The following is an 18,271-nucleotide window of genomic DNA, read 5'->3' as shown; positions in this document are numbered from 1 at the left end:
GGTAAAAAAGAAAATGCACTGAAGTTAAATGTATATATTTTATTACAAAGGTTTTTAGCTTAAAGCTTATCTCTGCACAGAGAAAAGTGCTCCTTATTTATTGTCATTTAATGACATTGAACATTGTTTGAGGGTTGTTTTTTATTATCATTTTATTCTTGAAAAACAAAAATCATGCTTTGTCATTTAGTTCTTGTGTGTCTTTTTCGATATGTGAATGAGTTTGTTGGAGAGGCAACCGCCAGGTTCACTAGTACTGGTAGATCAAGTGCCCTGCAGACTTCACAAACAAAACATTTTATAGTCCTCGGACAAATAAAATATACACCAAACTCCCCTGAGCTTGAGCCTGTTTGTGAGTCATTTTCTTCGTAGCTGCATTGTGATCAGTTTTTACCGAGGAATCCTTTGTCACATTCTTGACAATCATTTGAGGTTGTGTTTTCATCCATTCAAAGGGCTCGATGGTCTTTTTGAAGACCTTGTTCGGGGAGATGTTAATGGCTTCTGTGTTGGAAAACTCGATTATTTTAAATAGATAAAGTTAGATAAACTTGTGTTGATAATATGTTGTCTAAATGTTTTCTATTCGCTAGATTTTAGAGACTGAATGTTGCCTTGTAAGTAATGGTAACTGGTGTTATTCTATCGGATAAATGCATTCATTAAATTGGGCATATTCAACATGTTTCATCCCGGAAATATACAATTATTCGGATGTTCCTTGAACATTCAGATACTTCACTGTCAATATCCATCCTTTGATATCCTGTCAAAACAAACGTGAATACACGATAAGTGAATTCATGGCCAGACTGTTTCTAACCCCACCTGCACCTGTGAGCCCAGACACTAAATTTGTTTTCTTGTCACTTGATGTCAGTTCCATCCACTTCATTCACTTCCACCCGACGAGAGGGGAAAACCAGACAGGACAGGATAGATGACATAATGTTACCTGGATCATGGGAGGTGAACACATTACTGCCCACGGTGCAGGGGTCTGTCCTGGGCTCTGAGGTGCATGATGACTTGTCCTGCTTCGTTGCGATGATGACTCGGCTGATGAGGGAGGGGAGACCAAAATAGACCAAATAAAGGGGGTGGTGGGGGGTGAGAAGGGGAGTATGTTTACTGAGGAGTATGGGAACCTGGAGGAGGAGATGCTGTAATTAAAAACAAACACACCTACAGCATGGCAGGCACAGAGAGCAGCAAACAGTGGCCAGTGCATTTCTTTTTGGTCATCCTTTGATGTGTCAACTGATGTGTTTGTTGACTGATCCACTGCATGGAGGGCCATAGGGGGGGGAGGGCACACAGCTGTGCTTATGGAGGAGGTGAACTGTCCCTCGGCCCCCCCTGGTCTCAGTGTAAGAATGTGTGGAGGGATCTGTTATCATTCCACTGCGTAGTAATCTCTCTCATTTCAAGCATTCCACACATCTTTATGTAAGCACTATCTGTAGCTTCCCGCTGTGAAATATGTGAGCCTATTTTTAGGTTACTGGACTTTGACGATTAGCTCAACTTATAAAATGCTGACACATTGAAGGCAGTTGATGCTGCATCAGACTCTGAAAAAAACATCTGACAAAACAGTGTGAGAGATTGGTTCTATTTTTATGTCGTTGACTTTTTTTTCAGTCTAGTTTTAAATGTTTTTTTGAGCAGATATGCTAGTTCACTCAATTCTTAGTTTATGTTTAGTTTTTATTATTTTTAGTGTCACCTTTGGTCATTTTTCTCAAAAATGATGAATTTGTCATGGGCAAGATTCAAAAGTATTGTGTAATAAAATCCCCCAAAAAGTGTGGAATTTAAACTGGAAAAGCTTCTTATCCACCCAGGATACTTGACAACATTTTCTCCTTATCCATTTTTTAAACATACAAAACTTTCAGTTTGGTAGCATTGTTTTCAGTAAAGCTTGGTTTTTAACAAAAAAAAATATGTTAACAATAATAACCTTGGTTTAGACCGCCACAGCACAGCATATGGGGTAAAAACCCAAATGACCCAACCCTCCTCCTTTCCTTTGTTTTCAGTCGATCTGATTCTACCGATACAGGTCCCAACCCAGCACAGCACCCAGGGTGTTTATTCCCGTAACAGCAGTCATGGCAACTATTTGACTATCAGAGAGGCCACCGATGAAGGTGTTGATAAGTGCTGTGTGGACGAGGCGTGGCGATGGGAGCTGTATTTCCCCTTATTTATCGATCTCAACAAAGATGTGGAAATCTTAGAGTAGTTTGTGTCAGAAGTCAGCCAGAGGTCAGTGGTGGCAGCAGTGGAAGCAGATAGTTAATCTAGGGTCAGGACGGAGCAACGACATGACAACAGAGATCCTGATTCTTTGTTATGTGAGGCTATATAACTTGTGTTGTGTACAGCGTGTGAGCCATGGGCCCCACCTCCTCTGTGACATCACGGCAGGGAGAGGAGGGAGAGGTGGCCTCAGCCACCTGCAGCCACTATTAGATCAGTCGATACAACAGCCCTACTCCGTTGCTCCTCCATGTGCTGTTTGTTGCCATAAAGCTTCCAGTTTAACTCTACAGAGATGTCCCCTCGCACTGCTATTCTGCTCCTTACCTTTTGGTCTTCTCTGCAGAACGGTGAGTCTTCCCGCCTTTTACACTCCATGGAACGAATGAAAACAATAACTTAATCTGAGAATACATTAGGGTTTGCTCTGCATTAGAGTGATACTGGTGGGTTTTCCTGGTGGCTCGTCCCGCTGTCTAACTTTTCTTTGTTAATTGTTAATTGTTAATTGGGAGGAAAAAAAAATATGTTGCTTCCTTTGCTGAGTGACAGTCAACCAGCACAAAACGCACGCTATGATATAGTATTGCAGTGTTGCATCCATTACTCTGTATCTGACCACATGTTCCTCAAGAATGAATTCTCTATGTGTTTTTTCGGGTTAGCATTTATGGCTTTATAATTGTAGAACAAAAACAATTTAATGTAAAAAAATTGATTTGGGTGGGTGGGTGGTAAATATTTGCTTTCTCTCCAGGTCTGAGTGTCCCGGCCACGAGGCGACCCGGAGAACCAGGCGGGGAGGTGGTCTCACACCACCGAACCAGGCGCTGCTCCTGCAGCAGCCGGCTGGACTCTGAGTGCCACTACTTCTGTCACCTGGACATCATCTGGATCAATACACAGAGGTGGGCACATCCACCTCTGTGTCACACACATGCACACATGCACATGGCACACACATGCACACACACACACACACACACACACACACACAAACATCCCCACCCATCTATGGCCACACAATAAAATAGATAATGTTTCATTGCCTGATATGAAAGGTTCATAAAAACATTTAAAAATTTCAGTAAGCTGTTTTTGAGCACTAAAAACCCTTTCACAGTTTGTTGAAAACAACAACAAAGTCAAAGGTGTATGTCATTGCAGTCATAAGAAGACATCATTACATTTTTATTATTTTTAATTCCCTTGTTTTATTCATCATGGTTACTAATCCACCCAACCGAGGAAGTTCTGTTGAAGGAGTTACGATCAGGTGTGTGATCGACTGTCTCTCTCGTCCTTGGCAGCAAAACGACTCTTTATGGCCTGGGAAGCCAGGTCGCCCGACGCCGGAGAGCCACAGGTCGCTGCTTCTGTGCCAGTCCAACCGACCGCACCTGCTCCAACTTCTGTGTTCACAGGTGATTGTGGAACAGCTTCTTTCTGTCTGATGATAATATTAGCTCTTATATGTCGTGATTGCGAAAGCTCAGTGAGTTCCTCCAGGGTGGTCATCCAACTTAATGCAGGATAATCCTATCCTCATGCCCTAAATGAACACAGCTGGTGTGGAGTGTGTAGGAGTTTGGAGGAGCAGGAGGGCAGGGACGGGATTAATGGTTTCTAAGGCGATGATGCAGAAACAAATAACATGATGTGACAGATACGCTCACGCGAGGCCGGTGTAGTGTGTTTGAACATGAAAGTGTTATTGGGAGCAGTGTGTTAAGTTACTTAACTTAAGTTAACTTTAAGTAGGCCTAAGTCAGTTGATGGGTAGTTAATGTGTTAATGTGAGACGTGTTGAACATGTATGAGAACTGAAGATTTTTTTTTATTCCCTAGATTTTACTCAAATATGATTTTTATGAATCGATGTGATTGACGGAACATCCCAAACACTGGCATTAATCATCAATATGTATTAATAGTTGAATATTATATTTAATATCATATTAAATATGATATTAAATATGTTATATCATTTGGCCTAAATGATTTGCATCTTCATCAACAGCTTGCCCAACTGAACTCCGGAAAGTGCCATGAAGAGACCCCCAGCCCACCTGCTCAGTGTCCCCAGGTGAGTAAGGAGGTAAAACAACGCCCTATTTACCTTTTGGAGGCTTTTCACTCAGCCCTTCACATCTCACGCTCGTATCCTATATTTCCCCTGCAGAGGTCTGGCTGATGGAACTCAAAATCAAGGATGCTGTCCATCTAGACACAGAGAATGCCTTTGATGCCTCTGAGACGAATGTAGCCAAAAGAAAAATAGATTTTAAAGCGAGATAGAGACAGAGAGACAGAGACATAGAAGGAGAGAGAGAGGGAGAGAGGAAGAGAGAGGCGGTAGCACGAGCACCTGAACAAATGGTTCCCCTTTCACATGAAGAGGTAAACAAAGGGCTGCGGAAACGCGTGGCGCACGACAGAGGGCCGTCGCATCGTGTCTGTTTGTCCACTGTGGAGAGGGTGGAAAAAAGACAGATCATCATAACACGCAGACACAGAGGCTTCGGTGTAAGAGGTCGCGGCACTGGCTGGAGGCAGATAAAGAACTGGTTCCGTCTGTAGTGATCTATGAAGCAAGACATAAAGAGTTCAGGCCATCGCTGACCAGTGAGACAGTTGTGTTTGCATCTTAACTGATGACCACCCATGAACTAAAAGCTCGACAGTCACAGGTTTATGCCCGAGACCCGAACATAATTTAGGTTCTACGTATTTTTGATTGATATGATGTAGGCCTACTTATCTATTAGTTTAGCAAAATTCTGTTTATTTCAAATTAAACATTTTAATAACGTAATAATAGTGAATGTCAATGGTTATATTTAAAAAAGAGGAAGAGATGTAGGCTATAGGATGTGTACAATTGTGATGTGTGTTTTTAATCTTTAATGAATCTGTTACTGTTGAGAAGGGTTAAAATTATTTAAGAATAAACGATGGCTTACATCTCATCTCCATTACTTGTCTGCATTTTATTTTATTTTGATTTTGGTTTCCACATTAGGAAAATGATGAAATGCAATATGAAAAAATATGACTATAATTTCATAATTTCTGTTAAAACAATATCTAAACTTTTGATAATTAAATCACTTCAACTACTAATGTTTAATGATTTGCGGTGATGCTTCTAAATAAATATGGTGCATGTAAATGTCGTGTGAACGTTGTTAGCCTGGCGGCAGAGAGTGTGTGTGGTTTCAGGTGGAGGTTTTTTTTCTGCTGACATACTCGCACGTGTACGCTACGCACCCGTTTTCTGCCCCACATTTTTGACCCAAAGCAAACACTCCACTGAGTTCAAACGGAGGCTTGTGGTAGATGTATTGTCTGGGGAATTCAAAAAATGTTCTCTCCATCATTTTCTATACCTCCTTTTTCTTGATTATTTTTCCTTTTTTCAAAAAAATATTCTCTCCATCATTTTCTATACCTCCTTTTTTCAAAAAATATTCTCTCCATCATTTTCTATACCTCCTTTTCTCGATTTTTTATTCTCTCCATCATTTTCTATACCTCCTTTTTAAAAAAAAAATATTCTCTCCATAATTTTATATACCTCCTTTGTTCAAAAAAAATATTCTCTCCATTTTCTAGACTTCTTTTTTATATATATATTCTCTCCATCATTTTCTATACCTCCTTTTTCTCAATTTTTTATTCTCCATCATTTTCTATACCTCCTTTTTTGAAAAAAATATTCTCTCCATCATTTTCTATACCTAATTGTTCTCCATTTTTTATTCTCTCCATCATTTTCTATACCTCCTTTTTTCAAAAAAGATATTCTCTCCATCATTTTCTATCCCTCCTTTTTTGAAAAAATATTCTCTCCATCATTTTCTATACCTAATTGTTCTCCATTTTTTATTCTCTCCATCATTTTCTATACCTCCTTTTTTCAAAAAATATATTCTCTCCATTTTCTATACCTCCTTTTTCTGTAGAGAATAAAAAAATCTAGTAAAATGAGGTATAGAAAATGATAGAGAGAATATTTTTTCAAAAAAGGAGGTATAGAAAATGATGGAGAGAATATATATATTTTTAAAGGAAGTATAGAAAATGATGGAGAATAAAAAATCGAGAAAAGGAGGTATAGAAAATGATGGAGAGAATATTTTTTCAAAAAAAGGAGGTATAGAAAATGATGGAGAGAGTATTTAAAAAAAAAGGCGGTATAGAAAATGATGGAGAGAATAAAAAATCAAGAAAAAGGAGGTCTAGAAAATGGAGAGAATATATTCTTTGAAAAAAGCAGGTATATAAAATGGAGAGAATATATTTTTTGAAAAAAGGAAAAAAAATCAAGAAAAAGGAGGTATAGAAAATGATGGAGAGAATATATTTTTTGAAACTGTGTGGGTGTGTGTGTATGCAATTACCTACAAATGTGTGTGTATGCAAGTAACAATGTGTCAACTTTTTGAAGCCTTCCATCGTGGAAAGGAACGTCAGAGACAGTGAGATCTTTCCAAGATCTTTTCCAACAACTGCGCCTTCCCTAATCTGTGTTGATATTCATTGATGACAACAAACACTCTGGCCACCAGCCAGACACCCTGCACTCGTCAATTATATTATGGCCATGTTTTAAATGAGGCTATATTTTTGCGATAAGATATAAGATAAGATATATATGATAAACGATAGGCGAAGGCGATAATGTATAAGCGGCCTACATCCAATTCATGGTGTAGGCTGCTACACAAACTCCTTTTAATTATATTTGAAGGAATGTTGGTAAATTGGGATTGAATAGCATGATATTATACATTAAATGATGTATACAGCATTCCACTGGGCTGATACAAGCTGAAGACGTACTTGAATGAGTTATAACTGTTGGTAGCAATGTTTTGGCTGTTCTTTTAAAAGTTTTAGTTGCTGTTTTCCTTTCAGAACAATTGATGTTGGAAATAAATATTATGTAACCTTTGTAACATTTACCATAACATAAATTCAATTCAAATAGAATCATATAGTACAATTAACAAAGACATACAGAGAATACCATTTTTATGTAGACTAAGGACCTTGGAATAAGAAATAGTATAATATAAGATATAAGGGGCAACAGTATGATTATTGTTGACAGGGACAAGAAGAGATGCTGCTGTATCAATCTACACTTTTGTAAGTTTAATTTTATACATATTAGCATGTAGTATTTAGAACTAAATAATGTGCTGAGTATTGTATACACACATTACAAACCACAATGTTGTGAAGGGGATACATTTATTCTGCAAACCAAAGTATAAATATTAAAGTAGTTACCTGTGATTTATCTTGACAGTGTAGGTATGTAGGGATTAATCTTTGCATATGTATATTACTGTGCAGGTGCCGGGTCAGGTGTGACATCTGGTTCCAGTTAGAGATGTTCCCTGCTGAATACAATCCCTGTATGTACAGTACGTATTTCAAAAGCAGGTTCACAGTGTCCTCTGGCATCTGTATCTCCTAGTGTGGTAATGTCCTGTCCACACTTTCTCTCTCTCCATCCTACCCTTTATGTGAGTAACTGCCTTCTCAACAGAAACATACATTGACAGGCCGGGCAGCATAATTTATGACCCGGAAACTTACAAAAAAGTACGTACCAAAGAACAACACAGTGAGTGAAAGTGATGAAGTAAATGTAACTTCATTATTTAATAATAAGAAAAAAATATATAGCAGCCTATATGAAAAATCATTACATCGAAACAGAGTAAATAATGTGTTGATTGTACTTTATAACAATCCTAATCCAGTTGTATGTATAGCATGCTAAAGAGCTGCTGACAGTAGACCATCACTTGATCAACACAAACCACATTCAACTGCAATGTGATAGCTCCAGAGGTCAGATCCTGTACAGCTGTCCCCCATGCAACTTACATTCCTGCATAGCTCAGTGCCACTGCCCTGCTGGAGACAGAGATTGTGCTTTAAAACACAAACCAAGTTACAGTAGAAAAACATGAGCCAATAATCACAACACAACACAACTCACTCAGTATTGTGTTATCCGAGTGGATGACATATGAATGCACATTGCGTTAATGATAACATCTGAGTCCGATTTCCAAAGAAGTAATGTTCTCGTTATATAAAGAGTAATAACTTTAATCAGGCCAAATGCAGGGTGAAGGGCATACATTGGCATACACAAAAGCAAAAGTTATGCTTCGCAATCAAGTTATGTTGTACATCCTTTTTGTCATGTTATTGCTGGGGATATCAATGGGTTCATGGGAATAGGGTTGGGCAAACATTATTAATCATATGATTGCTAGGGATAACTGGGTCATAGGTACACATCCACCCATCCATAGTAGGCATGGGCCACTATCACTGAAGTATAGCTATATAAAAAATACATTATAGTGCTAAAGGTTGTTGGATGTTGTGAAACATGGGGCTGTGAAGACTGTTAATATATGTTATTATGATTATATTGGTAGCTAGGCTCTCTCTCTCTCTCTCTCTCTCTCTCTCTCTCTTTCTCTCTCTCTCTCTTTCTCTCTCTGTCTCTCTCTCTCTCTCTCTCTCTCTCTCTCTCTCTCTCGCTCTCCCTCTCTCCCACACCCTGTCCAGGTGTGGTTGCCGTCGCTCCCTCCCAAGTTATTTCTAGCAAAGGACTTCAGTGGCGCCCATTTCAGGATATTATCAGTTAATTATCCCCAGTACATGATAATAGATATTATAAAACGGGGGGCCTAAATCAAGCGATCTGATTGGTTCCCAACCGTTGTATATTGAGCGTATACACACAGCTATGACGCCCGTTCAGTTTACAGAGTTCAGTATCACTCCGCGCCTAACTCTAACTGTTGTTTATGTATATATAAAAGCGATAGCGTAGTTCACTGAAGCCTAAAAAACATGTTGATTGCTGGAGAGGGTGGAAATGTTGTAAAGCAATAGGCACACGGTCGGCAATTTAGCCTACTATCGAGTTCGAGTGAACTCGATAGAAGGCTAAATTGCCGGCGAACCAAGCTACCGTCTTTAGCCTAGCCTTCTCTCTGAAGGACGCTACAGTGTGTTGCATAGCAACCGCCGTACACTTTGCCGGCAGCCAGGAGGGACTACTTTTTTGTATTCGTTAAAAAAAATGCTTTTCCGACTTTCTAGCTTTTTCAAAATTGAGAATGTCTATGACTTTCATTTCGCCATATTTACGTAACCGTTTTATAAAAGCAATAGATCACTTCAGTCAGTGATATACGGTCATTATACCACAGTGAAGGGGGTCGCCGCCCCTCCGCTGCGCGTCGGGACGGACAACGCCCCTTAACTGTGGTATAATGAGCGTATACCACAGCCTGTCGTGATCTATTGCTTAAATACACCCCCCTCCACCATGACCAAAGACCAAATCTAAAAGTGATGGTGTTGTATCTCGTTTTCAGACACATATGCCTATACCTAATTATTAAGTGAAATGCGAAGATAAGTTTGGATCGAAACATAGACTGCACCAATTATGAGAACTAAGCAGTAATGAATGCTATATTTAAAATCGGCCACTAGATGGCCTTTATAAACCATGAACTGTCGTTGCACTGGAGCACATCCAGGACAGAAGCTAGCTGGATGATTTCGACGCATTTTTTTTCTCATAAAAATATAGTGAACTTAACCACTTCAAATAACATAATAATGATTATAAAAGTATTATTGTATAGGTTATATCAACGGTTAAATTGTGGTTGATTGTGCATTTTAAAAAGGCATGCCCCGGGCGATTCTTTTGCAGTGCATCATGGGTATTGGAGTCTTCAAACTACAAACACTGATACTATTTTTTTCCCCTCATCAGCCGCAGAGGCGCTGCTGTTTCCATCAACAACTACTGGTACCAAAATGCGATTTTCCGGTTTGTGACCAAATGCATAAAAAGTTTGGACCCGAGATTTGAACAAATGGGTTCTATGAAGAAATGACACGGTTTCTATTTTTGCATTCGTCAACTGATTTCCGAGGAGGAGAACAGTTGGCAACAGAAGAGGTAAGCACAGAAGTACCCGGCGAGGGACCCGGTGATGGAGTGGCGAGATCACCTCTATGCACACAACAGACCAAAGTTGTCTTAACTTCCCAGATGAATAGCATATATACGGTCAAAACAAACGTGTATACCATTGGCCTTTCCACACTGGGATGTGGTTCGGGCAGGTTTCATGTGGCCGCTGTAGACAGCAGTCGGTGTTGTTCACATACACAACACTGAAACTCCATTTTCCCATTGATGCTCTCCACAGTGGAGATCCACGAACACAAAGGACGGCCTGCGGTGTAACGGGAGAGGTGGCCGTGAGGACAGTGGGATAGCGATAAGATGTGTCGCTTCTTGTGCAATGGGCATTTTAACCCCGCTTTTGTATACTGCTTGAACGTGGGGATACAGAGTAGGCCGGGGTGGTCTGGTCTCCGGCGTGCAGGGATGCTGCACTCCTCGGAAGGACGGAACAGTGAGAGCAATTGCAAAACGCGATTCGTCGGCAGCACAAAAGTGTTTCTTAATGCGTTCAATTATAGACCAACAGAGGTGTGAAGCTGGCGTTTTTACTACAGCTCCGTTATTATGAAATAAGAAGGGCAAGTTATCCCAGTGTTGTTACCATGGTTGCTACAACGTCGCCTGTTCTGAGAGAGAGAGAGACGATTGTAGGCTCATACACACCACGCGGTGATGTTCATCATTACGAGCCTCTGCTGGTGCGAGATGTAGCCTTTATACGCAATACATCAAAACATTTCCAAAATGAATACTCTATTAGATTTTAGCCAAGTGTACTGAAACGGTCTCCCAGGTATATTACATTAAAGTTGTTGTCATATTCAAATTGTTATTATTGATGTATATTTGCTACAGCAATATGCCAAATGTTTATCTATTACTCAATTGTGACCTGCCAAACTACTGCTATGGACCATTAGTCACTTACATCAAGGGATCTATTTGAAAATCATTTTAATTGACACGTTGTGTTAATGGGGGTCTTTTTGAATTATTAATGAGGCCCATCTGTGCTATTAAAAAAAAAAAAATACGAATTAATTGGCCTATTTGATACAGGCAAGAATTGTCAGGAATTTCTTTGTATATGACAATGCATTTTTATTATTGTAGGCAAAATTGTCTCAGACTTGGTTAGCCTTTAATCAATTTGTCCGCAGAGTAAATGTAACAACAATGATGTACCCTTAATGCTGGATCAACACCATTAAAACCCACTCAGAAGGTTCAGTTAGACCACATTCAGGACAGATCACAGCCTGTGCTTCCTCTAATACTCCTAGTTAATGTTTTCCATCACCCATTGACTTCAGGCTGGACAGAAAGGGTAAATACCCCGAGATGACTGAATTTCAACCTCAGAAGGAGATAAAGAATAAGACACAACACACACGCATTACAATTACATATTTATTAGAACTTTGCATTACCAGGGTTCACTGCCATCTAGCACAGTCTTGAGAAAGGTCGTAAAGGTGAGAAGATATTTGGGCTGTAGTAAAAGTGGGCCGTCGGTCCCTGTGGTGAGTGAGGCTTTTCTGGGACAAGCTGGATGATGACGCTCAGTTGGCCTGTATAGGGAGAAGGCGCCGATACCCGTCCCTATTGCAGCAGGCAGGTGCACCGCACTGAGTATCTGCAGAGCAGGGTCCAGCTATTAAAGTTCTGCTATCCCAGAGCCTGGCCACTATTGGTCCGATTAGAGTTCTGGAGTTCACATAAATTAGATTCAGACCGGTCACGTCCGTTTCTAGGTCTTTTCGGGTGGAGTTTGGACTCATACGACCCGAGAAAGAACTGCAGGTATTTATGGTAGTCGTTGCAGCTCTCTTGTTATCGTTGACTCTTGTGTTTCTATGTTTTGTGGAGGTGATCAGTATTTGCAGGATTGCGAGTGTTTATAATGATTTGTCTCAACTGAGCTGTTTGTGCCCAAAAGCAAGTCCTCCAGTGTAAGTTGAGCTGCTATTTAAAGATGCCACCGCCAAGCCAGCTGCTCTCGTTTCCGCTCTTTTTGTAATTGAATCATCGCTGGTAAAGTGCGGCATTCAAGGGTGTGCATCTCACAGTAGATTATACGGTCAGAATTCTGCTATCTGGCTCGAAGTGCTCAGTTTCCCTACCCGATTGGTACTCGCTGACTCTCCCCAGCGAGAACTGACTGTTCTCAGCGAAAGTGGTGTGAGACCTATCAGAGCCAAAGAGAGGAGAGAGAACACAAGCATCACATTTGCAAAGACTTATTGATTTCAGTATACTTCAGGCAATACAGTAGCTTTGTATTGCCTGAAGTCCATGTCAAAGTTTGGCAACTTTGACATAATACGAAGCGCTGAAAGAGCGAAGAGATGGGATCATAGTGTTGCTGATAAAATAACGGGTAATGGTTTGCAGGGCCAGAAGTCCTATAACTGTTACAATGTGGAGAAAAACTTTGACAAACCCTTTAATTATGTAAGAAGTATTTTCTTTTGCAATTGCTCCTTTCTTTTGGTTTGGGAAGGTTTGAAGAGATTTAACCACTTGAAAGAGGAACTAGGCCATCAATATGTCGGTGCATGGGCATCATACTGAGGAGGTAAACTAACAGAAACAACATTTGAGTTGACGTATTTGACGTTGCATGCAACATGCAACATACAAGGCAGCGGCCAAAACAGGTAAAGATTTGCTTATTATTTTGACTATTTCTCAATATCTCCGTCTGTGCTAGAGATGTTATAGTAAAGTGTAGAGAGATCCTCTTCATCTCATCTGAGTCATTCAAACTAGGCTGTGGCCTTGGGTAGGAGTTTATAAAAAAAACAGCAATACCACCAACATCCCCAGCCACGGACCCACACCTTACAGGAATATTTGGCTCTTTGACAAAACCACAAAATATCTTTGATAGTGCTTTGATAGCCCCCCTCCCCCCCCCCCCCCCCCCCGCCCTCAGTGCTTCCTGTTTTCCTCTGAATGTTTTTAGCCCAACACAAGCCAGGCCTTGAACATCATGATACACTTCCAAAGCTAGAGGCACTCTAAGGCATAGGTCGATACATGACAATGGAAACTCTGATGACTTCTATGGTTGTCGTGTTGAGAGCGAATTTGAAGAAGATAGTGTCCTATACTGTATGGCGCTATGTCCTCCAAGCATCGATGATCTGCTTTTGGTACATGCAGCAGGACGGCATATCTAATTCGTGACGACCCCCTCTCTCTTTCTGCTGGTTCTCGTGTTTATTGGTGCAGTCGCACAAGAAAGCTCATTGCTTGGTAGTGCTGTTTTAGTCGCTCCAGAGCCATGTCATTTAAATGTCCTTCATGTCAGTCCGCTTCAAGGTATTTGTTGTATTTTCTGCCTAGTTGATTGATTATGACTGAAAATGAACAATCCCTGGCGAGTTAAGACTGTTGCTCCATGGGAACGGTTTGCAGTGCTGTGCATTGGTTATATATAAATAATAATAGCGACAGTTTCAATTATTTCCACTGTCTGCACAAGCACACCACGCTGCGCTTATTCCCTGCATTATTTGAAACACTGCTATGTAATGCGCTACTCACAAGTTTAGAAACCGATCGTTATTCTAGCCACATAAAACAAGTTACCAGACTGCTAGCTATTTACCATACACACACACCAACCTTTTCAGCAACCTGTTTGCATTCTTGATGTTTATTCCTTGTTGTACCTTTTAACTGGGATTTCAAATGGACAGAGCAATCTCCTTGTTATCGGGTGAAGCCAAGCGCTATAACCCAAAAAGCTGAATCATTTTCAACTTTTCCACACCACAGGTTACTTCCGTAGGCCCTGTGGCTTGCTTTGTGTCGCCATCCTCATCTTCTCCAATTTTCCCCTTCCAGCCCTATCTACCTTTGCATATTTTTGGTGGCCACCTGTGCCGGATGGTCCTGCAGGCTTCTTAAGGTGTACCAAATCAGCCACTCGCTCTCTTCCCACACTATGGTGTCTGGTTTTAGCTCATTTTGGTTTGGCTTTGGGCCTTTTGGTTTTGTATGTTATATTTGTGGTTGTGCCTTTTGCGTTTTGTGTTATATACTATCCCACATGTATTACACGTATTAACACATTCCACTCATCTATACACTGCACTCTCCATTGATCATACAGATAATTGTTCTTCTTATATTCTTATTCTTCTTATTATTTTTTGATATCTTTCCTTCCTTTGATCATGTTTTGACTGTTGCGATCACTCTTGAGCCTCTTGAGCCTTGTCAGAACTCAGTTGGGGCTCCTTTAAAAGTTTTTTTTGTTTTTCACCAAGTGTGAATGTTTCATCCAAACGGTTAGGTTGGCTTTGTTTGGTTAAATTGGTAAAAGTGAGTTAGTTAGTTAGTTAGTTAGTTAGTTAGTTTCATATGTTGGCCATAGGTCGTTTTATTAGTTGGAATAGGGTTAAGAAGGGTGAAATTACTTTTTCTGGATCAATGTGAAATCTGCTCCTTATTGAGGTAGGTTGTTTTTGTTATGCTATAGAGTTGTTATTTACATACGATTTGGCGATGGCTGCTTATTTTGAAAATTATATTATGTCGCTATTATGAGTTTTGACCAACAAAAGAGTTGAAAAAAAACCTCTTGTGTTTGCCATGATTGGATTTGTACCGTTTGGATTATGCGGTCCCTGATTCAGATCCATTTGCTTGGCAGCCCCTGATTCAGAGACCTTGAATTTGCCCTGCCCTGAACCTTTTGATTTGCTGGTTATGGAAGGCCTTTATTTGGTGGTTTGAGATGCCTGGGTTTTGCTGCTGCCACTTGTGGAAGCCTTGGTTTTGCCAGTTTTAGAACCCCTTAGCTTTGGTTCTTCACCAAGGGTTTTACCAAGGGTTAAGAAGCCTTGGTTATGTTATCGACAAGTCAAAACCACTGGCTTTGATTGCATTGTGTTCTGATTTCTAGGAGTCTTTTAATCTTTACCTCTGTGGGATTCTGTTAGACTAGCTTTTTTCATGTTCAGAACAATTTGTTTTGCCTGCACGATATTCAGTATGGTTAGTTTTGCCTGCGCCGTGCTCAGTGCTTTGAGTTTTTTCAGAATTGGCTTCAGAACATGGAATGGTTTGTGGCTGGTGCAGAACTATTGGAACAGCCTGAGTTGGTGGTATTTGCCTCTGTCCCTGATTCAGGTCCTGTTTCACTCATCCATCCATACACTCACTACTGATCATACAGATTACCTGCTATATTATTTAACATGACGTGATTTAACATCTCAATTCACATTTTTCCATGGTCTGTACAGTATTCTACAGTTCTGAATAGCAAACCGCTGTGATGACTAACAGACTGATTGATTTAGATGCAATTCTGATCATAGAGGTCAGTTTCAAAGAATCTTGACAACTTTATTTTGCAGTATCAATAAAATATATTTTTTATATATTTTGTGTCTAATTATTGATTTCTAAGTAGCCATATGATAAGTGGGATAATGTACAGCAAGCCAGTCAAGATTGTGAAATAAACTATATAGGGTGAACGAAGACCTACATATTACATATAATTACAAATAAATATTTGTCTTCCCTTTAATCATGTGTGGACTCACGTCTTTGTTGCAATCACTGAGCCTGGTCATAAACTATAAGTGTACCTTTTATACACCATTTAAAAAAAAAAAAAAACCTTACTGGTACATTTAAGATTTAGTTTATCAAAAATATATATTGGTGCCATTAAAATTTAATTAAAGAGGCATGGTTTATCTAGACAAATAGATGGCTCAACATTTCTAACATAATAATTATTAAACAATTAATAGCCTACTAGTCCCAAAATAAAAAGAATATAGAATATACTATGGTCCGTGTTATGATGTATGTGGTAAAGCCTAGCTTCTCCTTTTAGCCAAGTTCTCTGTGGTCCTGCTTGTAAACAGGTGTTCATGAGGAACCTAGTGGATGGGCATTACAATAGAAAAAAGGTCATGTGCTTTGTTGATGACATGCACAGAACTGTGGACGCATGTTAATAATATCTCTACAGATTTATTTGAACATTTGTGTTCTACACTTCACGAAACAGAGGTAAGTCATTCCTATATGGCACTCACTTTAGTAACTCATATTTAGTCATACAGTCTTGATCAATTAACAATACCTAATCTGCTTGACGTTTGCCTAGCAAATATCATAACACTGTTTAAGAATGTTTCAATTATACTTTTTGTATATAACAAGTTTAATGAATTATTACTCCTAGAAATAGTGTTTTTCATTTTTTTAATATATATACAGTACGCGTTTTGTCCTTCCACATTGCCACAGATTGGTAAGCTGCAATAAGTTCCCTTTCCGAAATCATCAGTAAAGATGGATCAATGTCATTGCTGAAGGAAAAGGGCCAAACTGTTTAGTATTACAAATTAAACAAACCTTGGTTAACGCCTTCCAACATAATATGTATGTGCTAATAAGGCTGACAAAGGACCCAGGTCTCAGACTCCAGACTCTTGGATTACTTTCTGACCAAGAGCAGCTGGACGGCCACTCCTTGTCTGGCTTTGCGTCTTCACTCTGTCCGGGGTCTTCACTCTTCCACTCTGCCCAGGGTCTTCACTCGGCCCCGGGTCTTCACTCTTCCATTCTGTCCGGGGTCTTCACTCTGCCTGGGGTCAAACAAAATAAATGGTAACAGTTGCCGTCGCAGGCCATTAGCACAAGGCCAGGCAGACCTGGCCTTGTGGCTAAAGCTAGCATGCTACTCATGTATTTTGTCGGTTAGTTACTTTCAAAATCTAGCTTACTCTGGCTGGTTCCGCCAAATTGCCTACGCTAGCTTTAATAATATGCCGTGCATCTAGCCATGTTGGAGCCAGGGGGCACTGGGGTGCAATGATTTAAATAAGAATTCTTTCAATTCAACTCATTCTCTCTGTCTCCGTTTCTCTCTTGACACATTACTACACTTTAATTTTGCCTGTGTTTCATTGTATATTTAAAAATATACCAAGTTACAGCAGATCTCCTTCTTTTAATCACGTTCAAAGTGTTTGCGTTTATGTCCTTCACCGGATCTTCTGAAAATAACTGTGGCTGTGATATAGATCGTACCTTTTGAACCTTTGAACACTGTTCTTTAAAAACACCTTTACACTTTTTCTCATTTGCTCTGAAAGTCAGTTCATTATGTAAATAATGAGCATTCTCTTGTTACTTGGAATCAAGTCCCTGAACTCAGACCCGCTGGTGTTAATATTTAATGGTGTTTCTGGTAGTTTACAGGTCTGCGTTTGAGTCCATTGCTTCTCATGAATGTTAAATCGATGGAGCAAAGCTTGCTATAAGAGCCTCGCACGAGTCGCACCACTAACTGCTGGCATGCTGTACATGTGCATTTATGTGTCGCCAGCAGCGGGGTTAAGATGGGTGTAGCTGATCTCCATAGACTGGTGGAGCCCTGAGACTGCCCATCAACTGCTGCTCAGGACCTCCTCTGCCACCCCCACTCCAATGACTTTCTACAGTGTACGTCTCCACCTTTAATACAGATTCAGACTATTACATGATTACAGGCTCGGAAATGGAAATAGATCTAGAGATGGTGTTTTATGGTGTTAGCCTTAAACCTCCCCACAAATGTTGTGCCATTCTTTGTAAATACAAACACTTTTGAGGTTGTTACTGGGAATATATTTGAGATAATGCTTGAATATTCTGTGTGTGTGTGTCTGTGTGTGTGTGTGTGTTTATATCAAGCATTTATCGAATTAGAAAAAAACACATACAACTTCCTTTACACAGTTTTCAACTCCAGGCTGATCACATGTTGTGTTTCTATCTTACAGGACCCGTCGATTGGCGTGCTTCGAACTCTGTAATGGAAAGTCGTGGTGAGTTGTTAGTCTCTCTTAATGTTTTTTTTGTGAAGTGCACTGAACCATGACATGTTTATAAGAGCCAGCCTAACCCTGAGCATTTTATGGGCCACTCGGATATAAACGCAGCGAC

General features: G+C 40.0%; 1 protein-coding gene across 1 annotated transcript; it reads left to right on the top strand.

The window, feature by feature from the left end:
* Window positions 1-2,566: 2,566 nt before the first annotated feature.
* Window positions 2,567-3,901, top strand: LOC311351781 (endothelin-2; the record flags this gene model as incomplete). Its single annotated transcript, XM_084471923.1, has 4 exons — window positions 2,567-2,621; window positions 3,029-3,179; window positions 3,582-3,695; window positions 3,856-3,901. The coding sequence occupies 4 exons, from the start codon at window positions 2,567-2,569 to the stop codon at window positions 3,899-3,901; spliced, it is 366 nt and encodes a 121-aa protein (XP_084328049.1).
* Between the last annotated feature and the right edge of the window lie 14,370 nt (window positions 3,902-18,271).

This window comes from Micromesistius poutassou (genome assembly GCF_964030765.1).
Source record: "Micromesistius poutassou genome assembly, chromosome: 8".
NCBI classification, from domain to species: Eukaryota; Metazoa; Chordata; class Actinopteri; order Gadiformes; family Gadidae; genus Micromesistius; species Micromesistius poutassou.
The sequence above is the reverse complement of the archived record's forward strand: the minus strand, read 5'-3'. Positions and strand labels throughout refer to the sequence as shown.